The following is a 14,929-nucleotide window of genomic DNA, read 5'->3' as shown; positions in this document are numbered from 1 at the left end:
CATGCCTAACTGATGGGATACAGAAGCTACCTTCCTTGCCAAATGACGACAGTTTTATCACAAATTCAAAAGGGACTAGTTAATTGAAGTAGGAAAATATGTTCCAACAACGAGCTGCAGTTTTGGAATAATTGCATCCCGCCTATTTTCCGCTTAAGCTTTGCGAACTGCTAGTGCCATTTACAATTGGTTAGCCTAGACTATAACCCCCTAAAAATAGACCGGTTCCACACTGAAAATATGCAAAAACATTAGTTTGAGCCCTGTTTCAAAATTGTATTGACATTTTATTTTATTTAACTAGGCAAGTCTGTTAAGAACAAATTCTTATTTACAATGATGGCCTACCCTGGCCAAACCCGGACGACACTGGGCCAATTGTGCTCTATGGGACTCCCAGTCACAGCCCGATGTGATTCAGCCTGGATTCGAAAGTGGGACTGTAGTGATGCCTCTTGCATTGAGATGCAGTGCCTTAGGCCGCTGCACCACTTGGGAACACCCTGGGAGAATAACTCAAGAGTGATCATCTGCTATCCCCTCCAAAATGGCATTGGAGGGAATAGCAGCGGCTTTATAGGCTCCTGACCATTTTAGCTATTTAGTGTTTTTTTGTGTGCTTATTGTAACTTATTTTGTACATAATGTTTCCGCCATCGTTTCCTATGACCGAAAAGAGCTTCTGGACATTAGAACAGCTATCACTAACCTCAATATGGATAAGGACTTCAAAGAGTTGGAGGTGAAGGACATGTTGATTATCACGGATGAGGCCCAAATCCAAGACACTCAGAAAAGGAGGCGCTATAGAGGCCAGCGTGCGGAATACCTGACAAGACTACATTGGAGAATGAATAAACTGCCTCTGCCCTCAGTTCTGTTGGCTAACTTGCAATCACTGGAGAATAAACTAGACAAGCTCTATTCGAGACTATCCTATCAACGTGATCTGAAGAATTGTAGTATCCTATGTTTCCCCAAGTCGTGGCTGAACAAGGACATGGAAAATGTTAATCTAGCTGGTTTTTCTATACATCGGCTGGACAGAACAGCAGCATCGGAGAAACTCAGGGGAGGGGGTGTTTGTACCTTTGTTAACAACAGCTGGTGTGCAATTTCTATTATTAAGGAAGTCTTAAAGTTCTGCTCGCTTGAGTAAGAATACCTCATGATAAGCTGTAGACCATACTAATTACCAATCAAATTTTTTTGTAGCTGTCTATTTACCACCACAAACCAGTGCTGGCACTTAAGACCACACTCAGCGAACTGTATAGGGCTGTAAGCAAACAAGAAAATGCTCATCCAGAGGCGGTGCTCCTAGTGGCCAATGATTATAATGCAGGAAAACTGAAATCTGTTTTACCTCATTTCTACTAGCATTTCACCTGCGCAACTACAGGCAAAAAAACGTTACATCACCTTTACTCCACACACAGAGAAGCATACAAAGCTCTCAATCGCCCTCTGTTTCTTTTCAAATCTGACCATAATTCTATACTTGTGATTCCTGCTCACATGTAAAAACTCAAACAGGAAGTACCAGTGACGCGCTCAACACGAATGTGGTCCGATGAAGCAGATGCTAAGCTACAGGACTGTTTCGCTAGCACAGACTGGAATATGTTCTGAGATTCATCCCATGGCACTGAGGAATTTACCACATCAGTCACAGGCTTCATTAATAAGTGCATCAACGACGTCGTACCCACAGTGACCGTACGTATGTACATATCCCAACCAGAAGCCATGGATTACAGGCAAGATTCACACTGAGCTAAAGGCTAGAGCTTCCACTTTCAAGGAGTGGGACACTATTTATTTATCCTTTACTTAATTAGGCAAGTCAGTTATTAAGAACAAATTATTATTTACAATGATGGCCTACACCGGCCAAACCCAGGCAATGCTGGGACAATTGTGCACTGCCCTATGGGACTCCCAATCATGGCCAGATGTGATACAGCCTGGATTCAAACCAGGGTGTCTGTAGTGACACCTCTAGCACTGAGATGCAGTGCCTTAAACGGCTGCACCACTCCGGACGCCTGAAATAAATCCCACTATGCCCTCCAATAAACCATCAAACAGGCAAAGCTTCAATACAGGACCAGGATCAAATACTACTACACTGGCTCTGATGCTCATCGGATGTGACAGGGCTTGCAAACTATCATAGATTACAAAGGGAAACCCAGCTGTGAGCTGTCCAGTGACGCAAGCCTACCAGATGAGATACATACCTTCTATGCTCACTTCGAGGAAAGCAAAACTTAACCATGCATGAGAGCACCCGCTGTTCCGTATGACTGTGTGATCACGGTCTCTGTAGCCGATGTGAGTAAGACTTGAACAGGTTAACAGGCTGTTATCTGGCAAATGTATTCACTGACATTTTCAACCTCTCCCTGACCCAGTCTGTAATACCTATATGTTTCAAGTAGACCACTATAGTCCCTGTGTCCAAGAACGCCAAGGTAACCTGTCTAAATGACTATTGCCCTGTAGAATTCACATCTGTAGCCATGAAATGTTTTGAAAGGCTGGTATTGGCCCACACCATCCGCCAAGACACCCTGGACCCATTCCAATTCGCATACCGTCCCAACAGATCCACAGATGACTCAATCTCTTTTGCACTCCACACTGCCCTTTCCCACCTGGACAAAGGGAACACATACAGTGCTGTGAAAAGTATTTACCTCCTTTCTTATTTTCTCTACTTTTTCTTATTTTTGATAATGAATGTTATTAGATCTTCAATAAAAACCTAATATTGGATACAGGGAACCTGAGTGAACAAATAACACAACAATTACACACTGTGAAAAAGTAATTGCCCCCTTACACTCAATAACTGGTTATGCCACCTTTGGCTGCAATGACTCCAACCAAACGCTTCCTGTCATTGTTGATCAATCTCTCACGTTGCATTTTGGCTCACTCTTCCATGCAGAACTGCTTTAACTGTGCAATATTTGTGTGTTTTCCAACATGAACTGCTCGTTTCAAGTCCTGCCACAACATCTTAATTGGGATTAGGTCTGGACTTTGACTAGGCCATTCCAAAACTTCAAATGTGTTGCTTTTTAGCCATTTTCATGTAGACTTGACTGTGTGTTTTGGATAATTGTCTTGGTACATGACCCAGCTGTGCTTCAGCTTCAGCTCACAGACTGATGGCCTGACATTCTCCTCTAGAATTCTCTGATACAGAACAGAATTCATGGTTCCTTCTATTCATGCAAGTTGTCCAGGTTCTAAGGCAACAAAGCATTCCCAAACCATCACACTACCATTACCACACTTGACCATTGGTATAAGGCTCTTACTGTGGAATGCAGTGTTTGATTTTCGCCACGGAGGTGGAGTTGCCGTACCAGGCTGAGATGCAGCCCGACAGTATACCCTTGATGGTGCTCCTATAGAACACTGTGAGGGCCCTCAGGGACATAATTAGCTAACTTGTATTGTTATTTTATTGTGTTATTATTTCCTTTTTTATTTGCTAATTATTATAATTGTTTTCTTACTTTTTAACTCTGCATTGTTGGGAAAGGGCTCGTAAGCATTTCACAGTCAAGTCTACAACTGTTGTTGTATTCGGTGCATGTGACAAATTTGATAACTGTTCCAGGCACTTTGCACTGGTAACCTGTGGTGAATTCAATTGATTGGCCATGATTTGGAAAGGCACACACCTGTCTATATAAGGTTCCACAGTTGACAGTGCATGTCAGAGCAAAAACCAAGCAATGATGTTGAAGAAATTGTCCGTAGAGCTCCGAGACAGGATTGAGTCGAGGCAGAGATCTGTGTAAGGTTACCAAAACATTTCTGCAGCATTGAAGGTCCCCAAGAATAGAGTGGCCCCCATCGTTCTTAAATGGAAAAAGTTGAGGTGAGGTCAGGGAGGTGACCAAGAACCCAATGGTCACTCTGACAGAGCTCCAGAGTTCCTCTGTGGAGATGGGAGAACCTTCCAGAAATACAACCATATCTGCAGCACTCCACCAACCAGGCCGTTATGTAATCTGCGTTATGTTATCTGTTATATCTGTGGCCAGATGGAATCCACTCCTCAGTAAAAGATACATGACAGCCCGCTTGGAGTTTTACAAAAGGTACCTAAAGCACTCTCAGACCATGATGAACAAGATTCTCTGGTCTGATTAAACCAAGATTGAACTCTTTGGCCTGAATGAATGCCAAGCATCACGTCTGGAAGAAACCTGGCACCATCCCTACGGTGAAGCATGGTTTTTCAACGGCAGGGGACTGGGAAGATCGAGGGAAAGATGAACGGAGCAAAGTACAGAGAGATCCTTGATAAAAACCGGGGGTGAAGGTTCACCTTCCAACAGGACAATGACCCTAAGCACACAGCCAAGACAACACAGGAGTGGCTTTGGAACAAGTCTTTGAATGTCCTTGAGTGGCCCAGCCAGAGCCCGGACTTGAACCCGATCTAACATCTCTGGAGAGAGCTGAAAATAGCTGTGCAACAACGCTGCGCATCCAACCTGACAAAGCTTGAGAGGATCTGCAGAGAAGAATGGGACAAACTCCCAAATACAGGTGTGCCAAGCTTATAGTGTCATACCCAAGAAGACTTAAGGCTGAAATCACTGACAAAGGTGCTTCAACAAAGTACTAAGTAAAGGGTCTGAATACTGAATACTAATGTAATATTTAAGTTTTGTATTTTTAATACATTTGCAAAAATGTCTAAAAATCTGTTTTTGCTTTGTCATTACTGTGTTCTAAAAATAGATTTTATTGTCAGTCGAGTACTCGAACAGTCAAAAAAAATGTCCAATGCCCATCCCTACATTCTTCTCGAGTGTGAACTGAATGTATATTTTCCTATTGAGAAGAAAGTGTCCCTACATGCAAAGAGTCCCAAGGTTCGTCCCCGTATTTTACTTTTCTGTTCGGTGCTCAGCACTATGTGAAATGAATAGCTTTTTTTAGCACCCCAGGGGCAACACAGATGAGTTTTCAAGAACCTTGGCACTGTAGTTCATTTGATGTCTTCCAAATGTCATGCAGGCTGATATTTAGTTTTGTAAGGCCGCGCAGAAAGCTCTTTTCATTTAGAGACTTGCATTCTCTGAGGTGCGTTTAGCACAACGCAGCGGGGTGAAGGGCAGGGAAGAGGGATACACTGCATTAATCTGTTCTCAGGAGGGTCAACGGAACAAGAGAATTAACAGAACAGAACTGCCTGCAGGAAATTAACCAGCTTCAGAACAGTGTCTGTCTGTCTGTCTGTCTGTCTCTCTGTCTCTCTCTCTCTCTCGCTCTCTCTGTCTTCCAAGAACAACAACATCACAAACACACAGGTTCTGGCATTGGATTAGATCTGTTGCAGTTTGAGCCATTTCCTAAAACACTAATCTGGAGCGCCTAGGCCAACTGGCATAACATTCCTAGAGATAAAATGCTTGATTGATTTTGATAGCTTTAAAGTGAGCAGAGCTCTGGCATCTCTCCTAACCTTCTGTTATTACTTAGATTATTAAAAACGCCACAACAGATTAGTTTGTTGTAGTATAGACACTGATATGAACACTACTGTTAGAAGTCTGTCAAACTGAAGACCGTAAAGTTAAATCTCAACCCTTTTAGACTGTTCACTACTGGTTGCTGTGGGATACCTTGTTGGTCTATCCAGGTCTTACCTGAGGGTGGCATGTTGTAGGGCGGACCCTGTGGTGTGCCCATGCCTGAGTTGTTGCCTGGTGACTGGTTGTAGGGGGCTCCAGATCCTGTTGTTCCCATCAGGTTCATGCCAGGGCCTGGGTAGCTGCCCTGTCTGGGACACACAAAGACAAGGGTCTGGTTAGAGAGGAAAGACCGGACCTGGATACTTGGTGTGGAGAGAAATGAGTTGGCTTTTGACAGAGTCGTAGAAAAGACTCCGTAATAGATTAGACTTTCTGCATCTTTTGCAAGCCTATAAGGCCATGCCAGTCATAGGATATGCTTATACGTTTCGGTACTGTATAAACCATCATCCTGAAAATGTAGAGTCACATTTCCTTGAAAAAAAAGACAGAATCTCTCTTTAAAAGCAAGTGTGTGATCAAGAGCAGAATAGAAATCCGTTTCATCCTCCCATCCTTCCTCTACTCCCTTGCAAATCCCTCACCCCTCCTCTTTTCATCCATCCTCTCCTCTCTCTCCTCTCCACCCAAAGTAATAATTTAACTAATTAAGGTGTGCTTCTGGAGAGGATCATGTTATTTGTTGTCATGGCAACGACTGAAATCAATCCCGTGCTTTCTCCTTTCCACGTCACATCACGGCGAGTTGGGAGGACATCAGAGGGCTTATCAGAAACCTGCTGAACCACAACCAACAGCAGACGGACGCCCATGGCCACCCTCCGCCACCGCTCCATACCCTCCGCCACCGCTCTATACCCTCCGCCACCGCTCCATACCCTCCGCCACCGCTCCATACCGTCCGCCACCGCTCCATACCCTCCGCCACCGCTCCATATACCCTCCGCCACCGCTCCATACCCTCCGCCACCGCTCCATATACCCTCCGCCACCGCTCCATACCCTCCGCCACCGCTCCATATACCCTCCGCCACCGCTCCATACCCTCCGCCACCGCTCCATATACCCTCCGCCACCGCTCCATACCCTCCGCCACCGCTCCATACCCTCCGTCACCGCTCCATACCCTCCGCCACCGCTCCATACCCTCCGCCACCGCTCCATACCCTCCGCCACCGCTCCATATACCCTCCGCCACCGCTCCATACCCTCCGCCACCGCTCCATACCCTCCGCCACCGCTCCATACCCTGTACCCTGTACCAGGCTAGCTCTGTAGCAACCGTGTACCAAGTCCTAAAGACAGCGCACCAGGACGTATAGCAGTTGGACAAACTCTACTTCCTGCTGGTCCAAATAATCTCCTGAATAATGAGAGAAAGGAGAGAGGTAGGAGCACAGAACATCCCCTCATCTGTGGTGAATCATTTGCTTGACAGTAGAGAAGACTACAGGTATTTAAGGGACATGGGTTGACAGTAGTAATAGTAGTAGTAGTGGGGACAGCTTTGTGTTAAAATACCACACGGACATAAGGTCATAGTAAAACCCCTGCCTTTCTGTTGAATATGGAGACCTGATGGTTGAAACATTGTCTTCATAAAATAAGATATTTTTGTTAGTGTAACTCTAAACACTGTGATCATGATCACTGTGATCATGCGGACAATTAGAAAAAAAACTCCTAATCTGGATTTGTGTAAATCAGTCAAAAGAACTGAACTTCCCCAAGCAGGGGAGGACAACAATGGCACAATGTATTGGATGTGAGACAGAGACAGTGACTAACCCGGCAGAGGGAGGGCTGGGTTTGGTAAACCTCTCAGTAATCTAATCTCACAGATGCAATTAGTCCTAGAGCATGTGTGATGATACATACTGTATGTAATTCCTCTATGGGCCTGTAATCACAAGGAAAACCATGGCTCACAGACAACAACATACACTCACATCAATCACATCCTGCCTGTTATGGACCGTTTCTTTATTAGCACTTTATTTTACGGGACTTTTATGGGATTTGCCTGGTATTTACAAGGAAATTATGTGGCATCATTGGGTATTTTCTGTTACTTACTTCAAAGAATGCAACCCAATTTGTAGCTAACATGTTACCACATGGTGCATAGTGTTGATAGTTTTAATAAATCCAGAAGAAACAAATAAGTAATTGACAGGTTTTCATTGTGTCATTACCATTACCATGCGTGTCTGAGTAGAACTTTTCTGTTCCGGAAAGTACTATTTCTCTATACTGCATCTAAATCCTGCATCGGCCCTTACAGAAAAACACCAACCCCAGCTCTCGTGGATACTGTAATAAAAAACATCAACAACAAAGTGGAGGTTGACTGTGGCGCTAGTCCATTATTACTAAATCATGTCATAAAAAAAGGACATTAGGAAACACTTGATGGAGGGAACGCAGGCCGTTTAATCACACTTAATGTATGCATGTGCTGCTATCAAAAAAGGCGCAGCGCATTTATCTTGCTCTCGGGCACCTTTGCTGAGGGAAAACACCCTGTTGCTACAGAGAATGAGGGAAAAGCAGAGAGGGAGGGAGTTAGGTAGGTAGGTAGAGGGAGGTAGAGAGGGATTGAGAGAGAGAGAGAGAGAGAGGTAGAGATGGATTGAGAGAGAGAGAGAGAGAGAGAGAGGTGGAGATGGATTGAGAGAGAGAGAGATTAAAGAGAGAAGAAAATAGGGAGAAAAACAGCGAGAGAGTGAGAGAGCAGAGAGGAAAAGATAGTAAAAGGAGAGTACTGTAAGAGTGTCCCTGGTGAGACAGTAAGGGGGGGGGGATTCCAGCTCACAGTGCAAGCTGTACTGTAGCATCCAGTAGTCATTGTAGCGTGAGCTAGGGGACGGTTGAGGGGAAACTGAGCTCCTCTCACAGAGAAGCATCAAACCCAGCAGCACCCTCTCTCTCTCTCTCTCTCTCTCTCTCTCTCTCAGCTTGTTGTGCAGTGTTGCTGAAGCCCGGGAGAACACAGTGATAAACAGCCCAGCTGTTTTGTTTATCTGCTTCTCAAAAAGTTCCTGCTGAGTTGACACTGCTTTCAAGTGAATCTGTGAGGCAGCAAGTTGTACCATAAAATCAGGAAAAACTCCTGTCCCTAACCATAAAATGTGGATTTAGTTGAAGCCCAGAAATAACAAAGACAGAAAGCACTAGGTCATTACTACCAGCGCAAAACATTATGAATAATGCTCTCATGAGGCGTTAGCCAAATTTAGAGCCACTTGAAATAATCTGAGAAAAATAATATGTGCTTTCAATCAGATAAACAAATTAGTAATCACTGTTCTATTTAAATGAGTAGACCTGCAGTCAGTCCCAGCCCTAGTCCTGTCTGTCTGTCTCCCTGTCTGTCTCCCTGTCTGTCTCCCTGTCTGTCTCCCTGTCTGTCTCCCTGTCTGTCTCCCTGTCTGTCTGTCTGTCTGTCTGTCTGTCTGTCTGTCTGTCTTTCTCCCCTCGTCCTCCTGCATGAAGCTCTGCTCCCTGTCCTTAGTATTCTGCCCACATGTGTGAAGGACATCCGAGGAGGCCTGTCTCTGAGCATGCCCGGGGAGAGAGAAAGAGAGGGCCGTTGCCAAGGGCTGCCATGGTTACCAGGTGCGAGACAGTCAGCTGCAGTCACACAGACAGATCCAGAGCAGCACTACAGTGTCAGTGTCAAAGTCCCCTTCCTGGCTGTCCATTGTACACACTCACTGCTACAAAAGTGTGGCAGGAAGAAAAGAGGGGTACTGCCACCTCCACCATCCAGCCCCTATTAATACCCAGCCACACCACTCTCTGACACCCCTGCCTGGTGAGAGGGAGAGTGAGAGAAAAAGAGAGAAAAAAGAGAGAAAAAAGAGAGAGAGACTGTGGTGAGAGAGAGAGAAAAAAGGGGGGGTTGCCTGGTGTAGTCAGTGGGAGGGTATGAACAATATGAATTATATATGGGCACAATCTGCTCTCAAGGCAGCTCCCTCTCAGCTCTCATCCCTCGGCTCTCATCCCTCGGCTCTCAGCTCTCGGCCCTCAGCTCTCGGCCCTCAGCTCTCAGCCCTCAGCTCTCAGCCCTCAGCTCTCAGCCCTCAGCTCTCAGCCCTCAGCTCTCAGCCCTCAGCTCTCAGCCCTCAGCTCTCAGCCCTCAGCCCTCAGCCCTCAGCTCTCAGCCCTCAGCTCTCAGCCCTCAGCTCTCAGCTCTCAGCCCTCAGCTCTCAGCCCTCAGCTCTCAGCTTCATTTCAAGCAGCCAGCTCAGCTAGTGTCTGCGTGTCTGACTGCCTGACTAAACCCAAACATAATCTAAAATAAAACAGCGAATGAAGGGACAGCCTTAACATATTAAATACTGAGAAAAGCCCCCCCTTACATCAAACAGCTCCGACGGAGAGAGAGAAGCCATTTATTAAAGCCTAGCTGGTGCTGATGCCAAGGCTGCCTGTGAGCCACATTGCTGGGGGCAGCAGAAACGCATTCTTGACATTCAAGCAGCTCTTATTTATTTAGTAAATTTACTTGCTAAGGAGGTCAGAAATGAATTATTTGGCACGGATTTACCCTGAAGTGCTCTTTTCTCGCTCTCTCTCTCTTTGCCCCTTTTCCATTTCCTTTGATTTAGTTTTTTTGAAGCTTGCTTTCTCTAAGTGCTTATTTTCTACAAGCCGTGTTTCTGTAGCTCCAGGAACAGCTACCAAAGTAATTTAAAAAACAATTTCTGTCTTCAGCAGACATAGCCAGGACAACACCTAGCTTCCTAATGTTATTCTTCTGTTCTCCAAACCCCAACACCTTCCTTCACTCAAGACTGTACTCATGTTGTACATTTACAAGCCATGCAATAGTATTATCTCAATGTAAAAGCTCACCTTAAGATAACCCAGCTCCTTGGGTACACTTACAAGACAAGAGCGAGTTGACACAGTCATTAACACATGTGGTTTAAGCTGCATGGTCCAAGCTGTGTGGTCCAAGCTGTGTGGTTCCGTGTGGCTCAGGTGGTAGAGCATGATCCTTGCAATGCTAGGGTTGTGGGTTCCCACCGATAATTCCCACCGAGGACAAGTACACAACAACAAAAAGTATGAAAATCTATGCACTCACTAGTGTAAATCACTCTGGATAGGAGTGTCAGCTAAATGATTAAAATGTAAAACACAGACATATTATTTTTCTAAGTATCAGACCAAGCATGGGTGATGCAAACGTAATGTATAATTCAAGGCCCTTAAGAGAGCCTCTGAGGACTGGGGAAAAACACGATCACACTTATCACCATCCAGCCATTGGATATCACAGTGGCCTTGCTCTGCTCATTTGGCATTCTGCGTAATGAATCTGGAATAGTCAATCCCAGGGACATGGTTTAGGCTGTTTGGTGTGCGTGTGCGTTTCTCCAGATGACAGACGATCTCCAGACAGCGAGGAGATGAAATCCAATTTCCCCTTAATCTTCAGATTATTTCCTTCCGTGGATTGTGTGGGTGGTGTGGTGAGGCCGTGCCAAAGGCATGCCAGACACATGAGGAGGTGGTCTGAGGGCTGCTTGTTTTCACACAGACCACAACAGGTTGAAATGTTTCACCATGCTGCTCTCAGATCAGAATCAGGACTATAAATGAGTAAAAACTAAACCCAGTGTTTCAGATTAATTTCCCCTTAATCTTCCTCAGCTGTTCAGGACAAAACACAACAAGGGTTGAGAAAGAGAGCAAAACAAAAGGGGACGTGGGGGGAGGGTCCACAATTCTCCTAAAACTGTCCCCTTCCTTTCTCCTTTCTCCATGGCAACACCACACACGTGCAGCCGCAGAGCGAGGAGCTGTCAGCTCTCTGCCTCTTCAAAGTCAGCTGGGGGACCAGTAGAGCTGCCCTTTACCACACACACACACACACACACTGCTTCCCTCTGTGTTTCAATCAGACAGCACTAATTGCATTCCCAGCCACCCTCAGATCATCTCTACATCTGGGGACAGACTGAGAGACACACAGAGAGTCTGCATACAGTACCATCCATGGAGGGGGATCTAGTATTCACAGCATGGTTCACTGACACTGCATTCTCCCTGTCCCGAAAGAACTGCTTCTGAAGATGAAAATCAGCATGCTAAGCATGCTAATTACTATGTATTCTCTATGATGGAAACTAGGACAGAAACTAGAAGAGCCAATTCTGAGTGTCTAGATGAAAGGGTGATGAGAGGGGGAAAGGATGGAGAGAGGGAGGTGTAGAGAGAGGATGGCAAGACAGGCTGGGAGAGAGACAGGGTAACAGTGCTGAAAGAGGACAAAGACAATGCCTCCTTCTCAAAACAAATCAAATCACATTTTATTGGTCACATACACATGATTAGCAGATGTTAATGTGGGTGTAGCTAAATGCTTGTGCTTCAAGTTCCGACCGTGCAGTAATATCTAACAAGTCATCTAACAGTTTCACAACAACTACCTAATACTCACTCCCCTGCCTCACCCCTCTCTCCCTGTGGGCCTATGTCTGGGTGTCTGGTGGAATGAGAGTGGAGACTGACAGGCTGTGTGATTTGCCCCAGCAGTATGCATCATGTTGTGCCACTTCTTATTGACAGTGAAGATGTCTGTTAATGGCTCCTTCAGCATTTACATAGTCTGTCTGCAGCGCTCCTGATCTGCACCATTAATCACACAGTGTCAACCAACGCAGACACACACAGGATTCTCCAAATGTCAACAGGCTCCATGATGCATCACCATCGACCACGGTGGGCGCTCTCTCCACAGAGAAGCGAATGTTAGCAGATCCAACATGGAGGATGATTTGTTTGTCATTGTTAACACACACGGGGGATAAAGATGATTCTCATTTCACTGTGGCAACTATTTTTATGTTTGTTTGTGATATTACATATGAGCGATGTCGACATTCATTTGAAACTGGAAGCTTCCTTCCATCCAGGACCTCTATACCAGCCGGTGTCAGGGGAAGGCCCTAAAAATTGCCGCCCTAGTCATAGACTGTTATCTCTACTACTGCACGGCAAGCAGTACCGGAGCGCCAAGTCTAGGTCCAAAATGGCTACCCGGACTATTTGCATTGACCCCCCCTTTTTTTACACTGCTGCTACTGGCTGTTTATTATCTGTAATCTATGCATAGTCACTTTACCCCTACCTACATGTACATATTACCTCAATTAACTGGACTAACCTGTACCCCGGCACATTGACTCGGTACCGGTACCCCCTGTATATTGCCTTGTTACTGTTATTTTATTTTTGCTCTTTTGTTTTTTACTTTAGTTTATTTTGTAAATATTTTTTTGACTCTGATTTTTCTTAAAATTGCGTTGTTGGTTAAGGGCTTGTAAGTCAGCATTTCACTGTAAGGTCTACATCTGTTGTAGAACATATCCAGGTGTTAGAATGGCCAAGTCAAAGTCCAGACCTGAATCCAATCGAGAATCTGTGGAAAGAACTGAAAACTGCTGTTCACAAATGCTCTCCATCCAACCTCACTGAGCTCGAGCTGTTTTGCAAGGAGGAATGGGAAAAAATGTTGGTCTCTCGATGTGCAAAACTGATAGAGACATACCCCAAGCGACTTACAGCTGTAATCGCAGCAAAAGGTGGCGCTACAAAGTATTAACTTAAGGGGGCTGAATAATTTTGCACGCCCAATTTTTCAGTTTTGATTTGTTAAAAAAGTTTGAAATATCCAATAAATGTCGTTCCACTTCATGATTCTGTCCCACTTGTTGTTGATTCTTCACAAAAAAATACAGTTTTATATCTTTATGTTTGAAGCCTGAAATGTGGCAAAAGGTCGCAAAGTTCAAGGGGGCCGAATACTTTCGCAAGGCACTGTATATGCAGGGGCAGTCAACAAAGTGAGGGAGTCCAGGTGAGTCCAAGCTGCACGTAATGAAGAAAACAGGTGCGTATAATGACGGGTAGCCTGGCGCCCTCGAGCCTGCATTTATCATGTACAGAAACACACACACACACCACAAATGCACACAGGCACACCTTCCCCTATCCATGTTTTAAACATCCTACTGTGTTTGTCTTCCATCCCCCTTTTTCTCTGAACGGTTTCCTTTTTGGAAAGTTTAAGATGGGGCCCCAAAACCCTTGACAGGTGTCAACAGTGTTCCAAATTACTGACTAAAAACTCACTCAGTTCTATTAATGATGTTCTAAAAACTCACTCAGTTCTATTAATGTTCTAAAAACTCACTCAGTTCTATTAATGTTCTAAAAACTCACTGAGTTCTATTAATGTTCTAAAAACTCACTCAGTTCTATTAATGATGTTCTAAAACTCACTCAGTTCTATTAATGATGTTCTAAAAACTCACTCAGTTCTATTCATGATGTTCTAAAAACTCACTCAGTTATATTAATGATGTTCTAAAAACTCACTCAGTTCTATTAATGATGTTCTAAAAACTCACTCAGTTCTATTAATGTTCTAAAAACTCACTCAGTTCTATTAATGATGTTCTAAAAACTCACTCAGTTCTATTAATGTTCTTAAACTCACTCAGTTCTATTAATGATGTTCTAAAAACTCACTCAGTTCTATTAATGATGTTCTAAAAACTCACTCAGTTCTATTAATTATGTTCTAAAACTCACTCAGTTCTAATAATGATGTTCTAAAAACTCACTCAGTTCTATTAATGTTCTTAAACTCACCCAGTTCTATTAATGTTCTGAAAACTCACTCAGTTCTATTAATGTTCTAAAAACTCACTCAGTTCTATTAATGTTCTAAAAACTCACTCAGTTCTATTAATGATGTTCTAAAAACTCACTCAGTTCTATTAATGATGTTCTAAGCCTCACTCAGTTCTATTAATGATGTTCTAAAAACTCACTCAGTTCTATTAATGTTCTAAAACTCACTCAGCTCTATTAATGATGTTCTAAAAACTCACTCAGTTCTATTAATGATGTTCAAAAACTCACTCAGTTCTATTAATGTTCTAAAAACTCACTCAGTTCTATTAATGACGTTCTAAAACTCACTCAGTTATATTAATGATGTTCTAAAAACTCACTCAGTTCTATTAATGATGTTCTAAAACTCACTCAGTTTTATTAATGATGTTCTAAAAACTCACTCAATTCTATTAATGTTCTAAAACTCACTCAGTTCTATTAATGATGTTCTAAAAACTCACTCAGTTCTATTAATGATGTTCTAAAACTCACTCAGTTCTATTAATGATGTTCTAAAACTCACTCAGTTCTATTAATGATGTTCTAAAAACTCACTCAGTTCTATTAATGATGTTCTAAAAACTCACTCAGTTCTATTAATGATGTTCTAAAACTCACTCAGTTCTATTAATGATGTTCTAAAAACTCACTCAGTTCTA

The 14,929-nt window shown here is 43.8% G+C and overlaps 1 protein-coding gene across 1 annotated transcript in view; it reads right to left on the bottom strand.

The window, feature by feature from the left end:
* The window catches only part of LOC139375321 (AT-rich interactive domain-containing protein 1B-like), a 311,071-nt gene that overhangs the window by 25,467 nt on the left and 270,675 nt on the right, over window positions 1-14,929 (bottom strand). The window contains exon 9 of the mRNA XM_071116990.1: window positions 5,685-5,818. Within this exon, the coding sequence (XP_070973091.1) occupies window positions 5,685-5,818 (134 nt within the window). The remainder of the gene's footprint in view (window positions 1-5,684; window positions 5,819-14,929) is intronic.

Source organism: Oncorhynchus clarkii, chromosome 19 (genome assembly GCF_045791955.1).
Source record: "Oncorhynchus clarkii lewisi isolate Uvic-CL-2024 chromosome 19, UVic_Ocla_1.0, whole genome shotgun sequence".
In the NCBI taxonomy this organism is placed as follows: Eukaryota; Metazoa; Chordata; class Actinopteri; order Salmoniformes; family Salmonidae; genus Oncorhynchus; species Oncorhynchus clarkii.
The sequence above is the reverse complement of the archived record's forward strand: the minus strand, read 5'-3'. Positions and strand labels throughout refer to the sequence as shown.